A 15,487-nucleotide genomic window follows, 5' to 3' on the forward strand; every position below is an offset into this window, starting at 1 on the left:
GGTTGACTAGAAGGGTCATCCATAGGCATGTGTGGAGATGGAGCTTCTGTTTTCTTTAACCTGGAGACATGAAACTAGGGGGTCTTTCCCTGGAGTTTTGCCACGGTGGGGGTGGTGAGGAGAACCTTAGGATTCACTATGCTCGGTGGTAGAGGTAAATTTATAACAGAAGTGGGCAAATCTGGCCGGCTGAGAAGCAGTAACAAGGCTGACTCCAAGGATGGGATGTGAAAGGAGAGAGAGGCTCTGTATTTGGAGAGTAGGTCCTGGCCTAAAATAGGTGTAGGGCATCAAGGTAGGAGGAGAAAAGAGTGTGTAAAGGAAACACCATGTATTAGACAAGGCAGTGGATCTGTGGCCAACAGGGAGGGAATAAGACCATCAACACCAACAACAGTGATCTTTAAGGGATGAGAAGACCCGAATATTCGGCAAGGCAGAGTAAATGGCCCCTGTGTCTATAAGAAATGAGATCGGCTTACCTTCACTTGGATGGCTACCCTAGGCTCATCCATGGTGACATGAGATAGGGTCAGTGGCCCTGGGCACCTTCAGTCTTCAGTGGTATGTCCCAGTAGACTGGGCAAGGTTAGGTTGGAGGCGGTAGGTAGGGGTGAACCCTCCCTTGGAGGAAGCAAGGGGGCAGTTTACCTTCCAGTGTCCCTTTTTCCCACAGCTGAGTCGCGATTGGCCCACCATGAAAGCTGGAATGCCCACTAGTGGGCAGGAGGGACCAGGTTGACCAGCACTGCAAAAGTGGGTGGTTTTTATAGAAAGGTTCGCCATCACGGTTCTAGTGTCTATCTCTGTCTGGGTCCTCCTTTTTCCAGACTTAGACATTGTTCCTCAAGGTCCTCTTTCCTGATCTCAGGCCTTTTTCCTGACTTCTTGACCCTTCTGTTTTAGATAGGGGGAAAGATCTGTGGAAGCTTTCAAGAAATAGCACTCTTAGGCACATGGATGCTTTACTGGGGTTACAATTTTTCTCCTGTTGGAGATGCTGGTCTTAGATTCCCCAGTGCCTCTGAATTGGTAACTTAAAATCCTTTTATTTCCAGAGAATGCTAATCCCCAGCTTCACAACCATCTGACCTGCTTCATATAAAACCAAAATGTGAGAGATGAGTTATAGACAAAGTAGAAAGTGCCCCTTTTTTCTCAGATAGACCTCAAGGGACCTGGAATGTGCATCACCCAGGGTATTAAGCTTTACTTAACAAATGCTAATGAACTAACCTTGCTTATAGCTCTAGAAATGCAGAAATATCCATAGATTCTAAATGGCTGTGCTTTATTAAAACTATTTTGCTTGAAATAAACTTTGTCTATAATTTAAGAGGAAAAAGGTAATGGCTGGCTGAGTATTTGTAATGATCCTAGCAATTTTACAGAATTCAAAAAAGATTTGAACAAGCAGAACCTGGGAAGGCCAGATCTGAGGCAGTTCTGGAGCTCTCAAAATTAGATGTGTGGGCCTTCTTTTTAGTGTCCTGATATTCATTCTTAATTTCAGAACCCTGTCATAGCTCTAAACAACCCAGGCACCTATTACTTTTAGTTGAATGGAGAGAGAGAGAGAGAGAGAGAGAGAGAGAGAGAGTTTTTTTTTGTTTGTTTGTTTCACTTGGTAAGGTTTCCAACACATTGAGAATAGAAACATTCTGCAGTGTAGACCTGACAACAGAGTACCCACTCCTGGTGGTGAGCAAGTAGTTCTCAGTAAACACAAGATAAAGAAATACTTTAATAGATTTTTCACAAAAATGGGCCATGATTTTTCATTGTATCATTTTTTTTTGTATTTTTTTTCAAAGTTAGAAGTAGGGAGGCAGTCAGACAGACTCCTGCATGCACCTGACTGGGATCTACCCGGCATGCCCACTAGGGGGTGATGCGCTGCCCATCTGGGAAGTTATTCCATTGTGGCTGGAGCCATTCTAGCACTTGAGGCAGAGGCCATGGAGCCATCCTTCAGCACCCAGGCCAACTTTGCTCCAATGGAGTCTTGGCTACGGGAGAGGAAGAGAGAGATAGAAAGAAAGGAGAGGGGGAAGGGTGGAGAAGCAGATGGGCGCTTTTCCTGTGCACCCTGACTGGGAATTGAACCCGGAACTTCCACATGCCGGGCCGACACTCTACGGCTGAGCCAACCAGCTGGGATTTTCATTGCATCATTTTTTATTTTGTATGCTTGGGGTTCCTTTTCTCTTTAATAAGCCTTAATAATACCACTAAAAATATTTTAGTGTTTAAAATGTTCTAGGCATTTGGTTGTATTTACAAATGTATTATCTTTTTAAGTTATAAGTATTTTAACTTGTAAATATTTACAAGTGTGTTAACTCATTAAATTATATCAATAATCTCATCAGGTAAATATTAGTTTTGTTATTTATATTTATTATTCATTATTTATATGCGTAAACTGAAATATAAAAAGTTTAAGAAACACTCCTAACAAGATACAGTAAACAGTGGAGTTGGGATATAAATTTATGTATTCTTGCTCTAGATGATTACTATGCAATAGAAGTAAAATGTGAGTTATATGTATAATTTTGAATATTATACTAGCAAAATTTTTTAAAAATTAAAAAACAAGTGTAATTAATTTTAATAATATATATTATTTAAACATGTCAAACATATAATTTTGACAAATTGCACTAGTGAATTTTCAAATACTCAATAGGAACATGTAGCTAATGGCTACTGTATCAGATAGCTCAGGTCCAGAGCCTGTGTTCTTAGACTTCAGAACAAACTAAACCTTGGTATAAAATCATTATTTTTGTCATTTATTAGATGTGTGATCCTGGGCACATTTCTAAATGTCCCAGAGCCTAACTTTTTACCTCATGTGTAAATTGTGTATAGTAATTGTACCTACCTCACAAAATTGTTAAGATTGAGCAATTTTAGCATGTTTAGAGCAGTACTTGGCACATATCACTGATTAACTATCACTGTTATCCATAATCATTATCATTTATTATCATGGCACACTATAGAACTCATGTTTCTTCCTTTTCTGGAATATTGTCTTACACACCTGGCAGTGATAAATCCTCCTTATTCTGTTTGCACCCATTTTTTTCACTGCATCTTCACAGCCACCCTGCTAGGTAGATATGCCAAATTTCCAAATGAGGCAGCTGAAGTCCAGGAAGATAAAATAACTTGTATAGACCTCAGAAGTAGGAAATGATAGCTCCAGAAGTATTGTTTGTTTTGAAGTCATAGACTTTTTAAAATTTATTTTTGTTTGAATACTTCTTTCTCAGGATCTGTAGTTCACAGCTTTATGTAGCTCTGTTTCCTTCTCTTTTCTTTCTTAATTTTCTTAGGTTTGAAGCAGCTAAGAAGGAGGCTCATGCTGTCGATAAAAAGCTTTCAGAGAAGCAGGAAGATGATGCCACTCTGGAAAAAAAATGGCCCTTCCTTGGGGTTCCTTTAACAGTCAAAGAAGCTTTCCAGTTACAAGGTACTGTTCTTTGTATTTTCTTTCTTTAGACACATAAGGTGAACTCACAAATGGCATATATATTCTGAAGTTAAAAAAAAAATGTTACCAAAATAGAAGACCAATATAAGGTTCTTCTCCAATTTTGAATTGATGGGAAATATTTTGCAAGTTTCCTTGAGAAGAGAGACAGTAATGGCCATCATATCTTAAAATTCTATAGAATATGAGGGGCTATGTGCAGTGCCCATTAGTCCTCCACAAAGACTACAAGAATAGTATTATTATATCATTTTTCAAGTAAAAAAAACTGAATTTCATGACCCTAAAGTAGCCCGACTAAAGCTGAACTGGGACTCTGATAAAAGCCTGTGTTTTTTCTGTAATGCAATTCTTATTTTATAACTCCTGGATGTCCTCAAAAATAAATGAAAATATCCCCTATACTCTCCTCCATCTCCCCTGCAGATGAGGACTTGACTTGGGGGTGGGTGAACACACAATATGGTGTACAGGGATGTGTTGTAGAATAAAATTGATAAAAACAAAAGTTGGTTTGAAATGACAAAAAATAAAATTGATGAAGTTTTAACTACATAAACTGAGAGACAGAGAAAGAGAGAAAATAAGAATTTTTAAAAATCATGAGAGAGGTGGAATGACAACTACTAATCATATTAAAGGAATTATAAGTTAATAATAACTTTGTATAAACACATTAGACAACATAGATGAAATAGAAATATTCTTAGATGAAAATAAAAGGGATTCAAGAAAACAGAAAATATGAATAGACATATGGCAAGTAAGATGACAAAATTAATCATTTAAAATATCTGCACAGGGCCTGACCTGTGGTGGCACAGTGGATAAAGCGTCGACCTGGAAATGCTGAGGTCGCTGGTTCGAAACCCTGGGCTTGCCTGGTCAAGGCACATATGGGAGTTGATGCTTCCTGCTCCTCCCCCCTGACTCTCTCTTCTCTCTCTCTCTGTCTCTGTCTCTCTCCCTCTCTCTCTTCTCTCTAAAATGAATAAAAAAAATAAATATAAAAAAATTAAAAAAAAATATCTGCACAAAGAAAAGCCCAGGCCAAGATGACTTAACTAGAAAATTCTACTGAATATTTAATGAAGAAATAGTACCTAAAACTAAAAATCTCATTTAGAAAATAAAGTAGGACTTCCAGTTCTATGTTGAATAACAGTAGCCTAAGCCAGAACAATCAGACAAGAGAAAGAAATAAAAGGCATTGAAGTTGGAGAAGGAAGATATAAAATCATCACATTTTACTGACAACATGATTCTTTAAACAGAAACCCTAAAGACTTCATCAGAAAAACTATTAGAAATAATAAACAAATACAGTAGTTGGCAGGGTACAAAATCAATGTATAAAAATACATTTTGTTCATATACACAAAAAGTAAGATTTCAGAAAAAGAAATTTTAAAAAAATTTGTTTTGCAATTGCAACAAAAAGAATAAAATACTTAGGAGGAAACCTTTTTTATTTTTTTTTTATTTTATTCAGAAAACTAAATTTAATGGGTTGACATTGTTCAATATGTCTGATTACATAGATTTCAGATATTTCTATACCACTTGAACTGTTGATTATGTTGTGTACCCATCACCCAAAGTCAAATCATTTTCTGTTACCATATATTTGTCCCTCTATATTTCCATCCCCCCATCCCCAACTTCTACAACCCCATCCCCCTGGTAACCACTTCATTTTTATCTATGTCAATGAATCTCAGTTTTATATTCCACCAATATATCAAATCATACAGTTCTTAAATTTCTCTGATGTAATTATTTCACTCAGTGTAATGTTCTCAAGGTCGATCCATATTGTTGTAAATAGGAACATGTCATCATTTCTTATGGCTGAATAGTATTCCCTTGTATATATGTACCATATCCTCTTTATCCAGTCTTCTATTGAGGGACACTTTGATTGTTTCTATGTCTTGGCCACTGTGAATAATGCTGCAATGAACATGTGTCTTTTAATACCAACATTTTCCAGTTGTTTGGGTGAATACCCAGTAGAAGGATTGCTGGGTCATATGGTAGTTATATTCTTAATTTTTTGAAGAATCACCATACTTCCTTCCATAATAGCTGTACCAGTTTGCATTCCTGCCAGCAGTGAATGAGGGTTCCTTTTTCTCCACAGCCCCTCCAACACTTATTATTACCTGTCATGTTGATAATAAGCAATCAAGTTGAGATGGTATTTCATTGTACTTTTGATTTGCATTTCTCAAATAGCTAGTGAAAGTGAGAATCTTTTCATATATCTGTTGGCCAACAGTATGTCTTCTTGGGAGAAGTGTCTGCTCAGGTCCTCTCCCAATTTTTTCATTGGATTGTTTGCTTGTTTTTTGCTGAGCTTTGTGAATTCTAATAAGCCTATATTGCAGCTGTTGTTTGTAAATATCATCTCCCATTTGGTTGGCTGCCTTTTTGTTTTGTTGTTTTCTTTTATTATGCAGAAGCTTTTTCATTTTGATATAATCCTATTCATGTATTATTGCATTTACTTCCCTTGCCTTTGGGGTCAAATTCATAAAACGTTCTCTACAGCCAAGGTCCATGAATTTAGTACCTTTTTTTTTCTACATGATTTATTGTTTCAGGTATTATATCTAGGTCTTTGATCCATTTTGAATTGATTTTTGTGTAGGGGGAAAAACTGTAGTCAAGTTTTATTATTTTGCATGTAGCTCGCCAGTTTTCCTAACACCATTTATTGAAAAGGCCGTCTTTTCTCCATTATGATTTTGTCTCCATTGTCAAAGATTATTTGTCCATATATATGTGGTCTTATTTCTGGGCTCTTGATTCTGTTCCATTCATCTGTATGTCTGTTTTTCTACCAATATCATGCTGTTTTGATTATTGTAGCTCTATAGTATAATTTGAAGTGAGGTAGTGTGATACCTCTGGCTCTATTATTTTTTCTCAGGATTGCTTTGGCTATTCAGGGTATTTTATGGATCCCTACAAATATGGTAATATTTCATTTTTTATGGCTGAGTACTATTATATTGTATACATTTACCACATCTTCTTCATCCAGTTATCCATCAAAGGACAATTTCTATGTTTTTATGTCTTGCCCACTGTTAATAATGCTACAATAAATACAGGGGGGGCATAAATTTTGGAAAATAAAAGTTTTAAAAAAATTTGGTTAGATACCCAAAAGAGGGGTAGCTAGATTATAGTTACTCTATCCTTAATTTTGTAAGAAGCCTCCACACTGTTTTCATAGTGGAAGTACCAGTTTATATTCCCAACAGCAGTGAATGAAGGTTCCATTCCATTCACAACTTCTCCAACACTTGTTATTGTTTTGTTAATAATAGTCATTCTAAGAGGTGTGAGGTGATATCTCATTGTGGTTTTATTTGCTGTTCTCTAATAGCTAGTGAAGTTGAGCAACATTAAAAGAGATTCAAAAGACAAAATAAAATAGAAAGGTATTCATATTTGTGGATTGGAAGAATCAACAGTTAATTTATTTTATTATCCAAAGCAATATAGAGATTTAATGCATTCCCCATCAAAACCCCAATTACATTAATAAATAAATCGAACAAAAAAGCATGAGATTTGTATGGAGCTCAAAACAAAACAAAACAATGAAACAAACAAAAGGAAAATGGAAAAGCTTAAGCAATCCTGACAAAAATGCACAAAGCCAGAGCTATCATATTACCTGTCTTCTAATCATTCTATGAAACAACAATAATCAAAAGAGCTTGGTATTGGCAGAAAAACAGGCATACAGAACAATGGAACAAAATTGAGAGTTCAGAAATAAACCCTCCTGTATATGGGCAAATAATGTGGGCCATAATATATAATGTAGGAAAGAAAGCCTCTTTAATTAATGAATGGTGCTGGAAAATTTGGAAAGCCACATACAAAAGAATGTCCCCATATGTGAAAATTAACTCAAAATGGATCAAATACTTAAATATAGTACCTGAAACAATAAATTACATAGAAGAAAACATAGGTAATAAAGTTATAGACCTTGATCTTAGAGAAGATTTTATGAATTTGACCCCAAAGGCAATGGAAGTAAAGGCAAAAATATAAAATTGGACTATAACAAACTAAAAAGCTTCTGAACACTGAGAGAAACTGACAAAACAAAAAAGCAACCAACTGAATGGACAATAATATTTACAAAGAACAGCTCCAGCAAAAGACAAATATCCAAAATATATAAAGGACATATACAATCAACACCAAATATACAAACAATCTAATTTAAAAATAAGTAGAAGAGTGAGTCCAAGATGGTGACAGAGTAGGCGGACGTTCTAACTGCCACCTCCCAGGACCAAATTGGATTACAACTTAATTTAAGAACAGTAATCTTGAAAAACAAACTTTGGACTAAACGAAGAGGAGTGTATAACCAAGGATCACAGAAGAAGCTACACTGAGACTGGTAGGAAGGGTGGAGACACCGAAAGGGCTGTCCTACTCCCAGAAGCAAATGGCAGCTGAAGGTGGGATTGTCACTGTTGGGAGGGTCGTCTGAGAGGTGCGGGCCCTAAGCCCCAGGCCAGGAGCCCCAGCCTAGAGCCCCAGAGCCTAGAAGAGGCATCCAGACAGCATTCGGTAGTGAAACGGGCCAGGGTTTCTTTCTGCGTAAAATAGACAGAGCTCTTAGAGATTCAGGCTCCATCTTAAAGGCCAGCATTGAAAATCTCGTTAATAGCCACTTACCCTGGGCTCTGGTGGGGGAGAGCTGAGAGGACTAGAGTTACATGAGAAGAGTGTAATGTTGGAGGCCGAGGGAGAGACACTGTAGGGGACAGCCACAGAACCCTGTGCTAGGTCATTCTCCAATACTGTAGTAGCCATCCTTCTTGGGTGAAGCAGTCACCTCTGAGCATCATTAGCCTGGGGGAAAGCAACTGCTCTGTTTCGGGAGTCTCTCGTGCCTCAGTCATGAAGACTGGGTTGTGCTGAGAATCCAGGAAGCAAGGGGCACATCAGTGACTCAATTTTCTGGTTTTGTGGCCAGAGCTTTCCCCCACATGCTCCCAAATCTAAGACTGGTGCTTTTGCCCCACAGGAGACTCAGTAGAAACTGTTCGGACTGTGGGAAGACCACACCTTTGGGTCAGAGGCCACATCCACCAGACTTCTGGGGCCACAGAGGTCTGTGAAAAAGGTCTGGACAGACTGACACCTGGGGTAAAGGGGTGGAGCTACACCCACTACCTTTTCTAATCACTGAATTGCCTCAGGTTCTAGACACTACCAGAGGTTTTTTCAGTGGCTGAGCCCAACAAGCAGCCAGCAGATAGAAGCTGCAGAAGGTGAGACTCAGGGAACCTTGGTCTTTTAAGCAGATCTTCCCTCAGGCCCAGAGTGGGTAAAGCCAGCCTATGTGTGCAACTTGGTATTTCCACATGCATCTAGGCCCAGCAGAGGCAGCCACAAACTCTGAATTGCTTATAGCTTCAACAAGGTTGCTTAGGGCCATTCACGGGCAGTGTCTCCCACTGGTCTGTGCTGGGTTTCTGCCAGGGAGGCATAGGGCTGGCACATCCAGTGACAAGCTTCAGAGAGCATAAGTTCAGGAATTATCAACCCTTGATAGAATAGTATTGTAAGGAAGGGCTCCTCACACCTGGCCCAGCTGAGTCTTTCTACAGAAGACTCTGTGGGAAGACCAGGCAGCTGCAAGAGGAGGTGAGCAGCTGAAAAGTGGAGGAAAATCTTATGGAGCTTGAAGCTTTTACGGAGCTGCTGTCATCTATAAGTAGGAGGAAGCTGATCCTTATACACAAGTTGGCACCTTCCACACTACCCAGGCACAGAAAATGCTGACACAAGCAGTGAAAAGAGCAGTACCTGCAGACAGCCCACAGCAGGTTACAAACAATGGCTGGTGCCAACCAAAGAAGATACAGAACCAACACAACTGATAGTGGGTGGCAGAAAGCACCAACCTAGATTCAGCTAACTACACAAGCAGCACACCCAAAGGAGGAGTCTAGCAGGCAACAGACACTGGAGAATAAATATGCCCAACAGGAAACATTGCACAGTGTGTAATACACATGATCAAGACTGGCCTTTAGAGTCAGTCAGCCTGAAGAGATAACTGTACCCACAAAAGGGCCAACTGCATTGAAAAGTCGCATACAACAGGAGGGAAAACAGTACCCTCAAGAAGCATTCCTAGAGCAAGGATAACAGATGGCCTGGAGTCAGTACCACTGAGCTCATCTTCCTCATAAAGACACGACAAAGATTACAAAGTCATCGCTACCTAATACACAAACAAAATGGGCAGACAAAGAAATGTGACCCAAATCAATCAACAAGAGAAATCCCTAGAAAAAGGACTAAATGAAATGGAAGCAACCAAACTACCAGACGCAGAGTTTAAAATAATGATTTTTAGGATGCTCAAGGATCTTAGAACAACAGTGGATGGTCATAATGAGAACCTAAATAAAGAAATAGAAAGCATCAAAAAGGACATTGAAATAATAATAAAAAAGAACCAGTCAGAAATGAGAAATACAATATCAGAAATGAAGACTGCCCAGAAGGAATCAACAGTAGGCTGGATGAAGCAGAAGATCGAATCAGTGATTTAGAAGACAAGATAAACAGAAGCACAGAAGCAGAGCAGCAAAACGAAAAGAGGCACAAAAAGATTGAGGAAACTCTAAGAGAGCTCTGTGACAATATACAGAGAAACAACATTTGCATCATAGGGGTTCCTGAAAGAGAAGAGAACGAACTAGGAATAGAGAACCTGTTTGAAGTCATAGCTAAAAATTCCCATAAAATGATGTAGGAAAAAGTCATAAAATATCAAGAAGCACAGAAAGTCCTATTAAAGAGGAACCCAAGGAGGCCTACACCAAGAAACATCAAAATTAAAATGCCAAAGTTAAGAGACAAAGAATACTAAAACTGCAAGAAAAAGGCAGTTAATTTCCACAGAGTAGCCCCCATAAAGATGACATCCGACTAAAGAGAAACACTTGAGGCCAGAAGGGAGTGGCAAGAAATACTCAAAGTGATGCAAAACAAGAACCTACAACCAAGACTACTTTATCCAGCAAGGCTATCATTTAAAATTGAAGGAGAAATAAAAAGCTTCCCAGACCAAAAAACTAAAAAATGGAAAAACTCAAGGAATTCATTACAACCAAAGCAGTACTGCAAGAAATATTAAGGGGCTTGTGGTAAAAAGTGCAAAGGAAAGAAAGAAATTGAGAAAAAGTGGATTGTAGATTTAGAGAATAAAATGTCAATAAATGAGTACTTATCAATAATAACCTTAAATGTAAATGGATTAAATGCTCCAATCAAAAGTTATAGGGATAGAGTAGCTGCATGGCTAAGGAAACAGGACCCATACATATGCTGTTTACAAGAGACTTGATTCAGAACAAGCGATACACAGACTGAAAGTGAAGGGATGAAAAAAGTATTTCATGCAAATGGAAACAAAAAAAAGCTAGTGTAGCAAAACTTATATCTGACAAAATAGCCTTTAAAACAAAGGCTATAGTAAGGGATAGAGAAAGTCACTATGTAATGATAAAGAGAACAATCCAACAGAAGGATATAACCATTGTAAATATTTATGTACCTAAAGGAGCACCTAAATATATAAAGCAGATTTTGATGTACATAAAGGGCAAGATTGACAGCAATACAATAATAGTAGATTTTAATACCCCACTAAATCAATAGATAGATCCTCCAGACAGAAAATTAACAAAGAAACAGTGGCCTTAAATGGCACACTAGAGGAATTGGATTTAACTAATATCCTCAGAACCTTCCACCCCAAAGCAGCAGAATATACATTCTTTTCAAGTGTTAATGGTACGTTCTCTAGGATTGACAATGTTAGGACACAAAACAAGTCTCAGTAAATTTAAGAAGATTGAAATCACATCAAGTATCTTCCCTGATCACAATGGCATGAAACTAGAAAACAACTATTATACAATAGAAAAACTGAAAAACATTCAAACATTTAGAGGCTAAATAGCATACTTTTAAATAATGAATGGGGTAACAATGAGATCAAGGAGAAAATCAAAACATTCCTTGAAACAAAAGAAAACAAACATACAATAACTCAAAATTTATGGGACACTGTAAAAGCAGTCCTGTGAGGGAAGTTCAAAGCATTACAAGCATACCTTAAGAAGCAAGAAAAAGCTCAAATAAACAACTTAACCATGCATCTAAAAGAATGACAAATAAAGCCTAGAAGATGTAGAAGGAAGGAAATAATGAAGATCAGAGTGGAAAGAAATGACGTAGAGGCTAATAAACAATACAAAAGATCAATGAAACCAAGAGCTGGTTTTTTGAAAATGTAAACAAGATTAATGAACCTTTTGCCAAACTCTTCAAGCAAAAAAGAGAGACAACTCAAATAAATAAAAGTAGAAATGAAAATGGAGAAGTAATAACTCACATTGCAGAAATACAAAGGATTGTATGAAAATACTATGAAGAACTTTATGCCAAAAAATTGGACAACCTAGACAAAACGGATAAATTCCTAGAAACATGCAATTATTCAAAACTCAATCTGGAAGAATAAAAAAACCTAAACAGACCAATTACAACAAATGAAATTGAAACAGTTATCAAAAAACTCCCAATAAATAAAAATCCCGATTGAATGGTTTCACAGTCAAATGTTATCAAACATTCAATAAAGAACTAACAACTATCCTTCTCAAGCTATTTCAAAATATTCAAGAGGAGGGAAAACTGCCAAACTCCTTTTATGAGGCAAACATAATCCTCATTCAAAAACCAGGTAAAGACACTACAAAGAAAGAAAACTGGAGGCCAATATCCTTGATGAATATAGATGCTAAAATTCCCAATAAAATATTAGCAAACTAGATCAAACAATATGTCAAAAAGATCATACCTCATGATCAACTGGGATTCATTCTGGAGAGGCAAGGCTGTTACTATAGTGTACCAGCCTTGTACATTTGTAGCAAAAAAAATGAAACTAGACTACCAACTTACACCATTCACAAAAATAAACTCAAACTGGCTAAAAGGCTTAAATGTAAGTTGCAAAATCATAAATATCTTGGGAAAAAACATAGGCAGTAAACTCTTCAATATCTCTCGTAGCAATATTTTTTGCCAGTTTATCTCCATGGGCAAGTAAAATAAGGGACAAAATAAAAAATGGGACTACGTCAAACTAAAATTTTGCACAGCAAAAGACACCATTTGTACAAAAGAAAAAGACAAACCACACAATTGGGAGAACATATTCACCAATACATCTGATAAGGGGTTAATAACCAAAATTTATAAAGAACTTGTAAAACTCAACACCAGGAAGATAAAAAAATCCAATCAAAACATGGGCAAAAGAAATGAATAGACACTTCTCCAAAGAGGACATACAGATGGCCAATAGACAGATGAAAAAAATGCTCAACATCACTAATCATTAGAGAAATGCAAATTAAAACCACAATGAGATACCACCTCACACTAGTCAGAATGGTGCTCATTAACAAAACAACACAGAGTAAGTGCTGGTGAGGATGTAGAGAAAAGGGAACCCTCCTGCATTGCTGGTGGGAATGCAGACTGGTGCAGCCACTGGGAAAACAGTATGGAGATTCTTCAAAAAATTAAAAATGAAACTGCCTTTGATCCAACCATCCCACTTTTAGGAATATATCTGCAGAACACCACATCAATGATTCAAAAGAAGAAATGCACCCCCATGTTTATGGTAATGTTGTTTACAGCAGTGGTCCCCAACCTTTTTTGGGCCACGGACCAGTTTAATGACAGAAAATATTTTCACAGACTGGCCTTTAGGGTGGGATGGATAAATGTATCACATGACCGAGACAGGCGTCAAGAGTGAGTCTTAGACGGATGTAACAGAGGGAATCTGGTCATTTTTTAAAAATAAAACATCTTTCAGACTTAAATATAAATAAAACGGAAATATTGTACGTTATTTATTCTTTCTCCGCAGACTGGTACCAAATGGCCCATGGACTGGTACCGGTCCGCGGCCTGGGGTTTGGGGACCACTGGTTTACAGTAGCCAAGATCTGGAAACAGCCCAAGTGTCTGTCAGTGGATGAGTGGATTAAAAAGCAGTGGTACATATACACAATGGAATACTATGGGGCTATGAAAAAGAAGGAAACCTTACCTTTTGTGACAACATGGATGGACCTGGACACTTATGTTAAGTGAAATAAGTCTGGCAGAGAAAGAAAAATATCATATGACCTCACTCATTTGAGGAATCCAATGAACTGAGAAACGGAATAGAGACAGAGGCAGGACCAAAGGGTCCAGAGGGAAAGTGGACAGAGGGAAAGGGGATGATAGGAAGAGATCAGAAAAGGGAAAGAGATTGGTAAAATTACACACACATAACACAATGTTATAGAGAGCAGAAAAGCAAATCCCGAAGGGAAAGGGGAAGGGCGTTGAGGGGAGGGGAGAAAGGGGAATGTTGTGGGGACACGGGGTAGGGAGAATGTGTTCAGGGGGACACTAGAATCTATGTAAACACAATAAGTTAAAATTTAAAAATGTGGTACATATACACAATGGAATACTATGTGGTTGTGAAAAAGAAGGAAATGTTACTTTTTGCGATGACATTGATTGACCTGGAGATTATTATGCTAAGTGAAATAAGCAAGACAGAGAATGAAAAATATCATATGATTTCACTTATATGTGGAATCTAATGAATAAAGTAAACTGAGGAACAGAATAGCAGCAGAGGCGGGGTCATGGGGAACAGAGGGAGAGCTATCAGAGGGAAGGGGAATGAGAGGACAGGATCAGAGAGGGTGAAAGAATTAGTGAAATTTTATATACATAACACATAGGTGCAGATAACAGGACAGGAAGTCCCAGAGGGTAGGGAGGAAGGGAGTTAGGAGGAAGGGGGTAAAGGGGGTAAAATAGAAGACATGGAGTGGGGGGTAAAGGTGTTATATTGAGTGGGGTACTTAAATTTATATTAACACAATAAATTTAAATTAAGAAAAAAATGAGCAGAATACCTGAACAGACATTTGGCCCAAGAAGACATTCAGATGGCTAAAAGAGGTATGAAAAGATGCTCACCTCAATGGAATTTTGATATGGATTCCATTTAATCTACAGATGACTTTGGTTAGTATGGACATTTTAACAATATTAAGTTTTCCTGTTCCATAAACATGGAATGTCTTTTCTTTGTCTCTTCTTTTTTTTTTTTTTTTTTTCTGAAGCTGGAAACAGGGAGAGACAGTCAGACAGACTTCCGCATGCGCCCGACCGGGATCCACTCGGCACGCCCACCAGGGGGCGATGCTCTGCCCCTCCAGGGCGTCATTCTGTTGCGATCAGAGCCACTCCAGTGCCTGGGGCAGAGGCCAAGGAGCCATCCCCAGCGCCCAGGCCATCTTTGCTCCAATGGAGCCTCTCTGCGGGAGGGGAAGAGAGAGAGAGGAAGGAGAGGGGGAGGGGTGGAGAAGCAGATGGCACTTCTCCTGTGTGCCCTCGCCAGGAATCGAACCCGGGACCTCTACACGCCAGGCCAATGCTCTACCACTGAGCCAACCGGCCAGGGCCATTCTTTGTCTCTTCTTCAATTTCTTTCAATAAAATATTTTAGTTGTCATTGAATAGATCTTTCAATTTCTTGGTTAAATTTTTTCCAAAGTATTTAATTGTTTTTGATGCTAGTGTAAATAAGATAGTTTTCTTTATTTCCTTTCAGATTTCAGATGTTTCGTTATTGATGTATAGAAATGGAACAAGTTTTTATATGTTAATTTTATATTCTGGAACTTTGTTGAAATCATTGAGTAGTTTCAATTGATTTTTCATTGAATCTGGGAGTTTTCATATACAAAATTATACCATCTCCAAATAGCAGTGTTTACTTCTTTTCAATTTGGAAGTTATTTATATTTTGTATTGCATACTTTCTCA

The 15,487-nt window shown here is 38.0% G+C and overlaps 1 protein-coding gene across 1 annotated transcript in view; it reads left to right on the plus strand.

The window, feature by feature from the left end:
• The window catches only part of FAAH2 (fatty acid amide hydrolase 2), a 114,089-nt gene that overhangs the window by 40,406 nt on the left and 58,196 nt on the right, over positions 1-15,487 (plus strand). The window contains exon 3 of the mRNA XM_066250073.1: positions 3,348-3,484. Within this exon, the coding sequence (XP_066106170.1) occupies positions 3,348-3,484 (137 nt within the window). The remainder of the gene's footprint in view (positions 1-3,347; positions 3,485-15,487) is intronic.

This window comes from Saccopteryx bilineata, chromosome X, assembly GCF_036850765.1.
Source record: "Saccopteryx bilineata isolate mSacBil1 chromosome X, mSacBil1_pri_phased_curated, whole genome shotgun sequence".
In the NCBI taxonomy this organism is placed as follows: Eukaryota; Metazoa; Chordata; class Mammalia; order Chiroptera; family Emballonuridae; genus Saccopteryx; species Saccopteryx bilineata.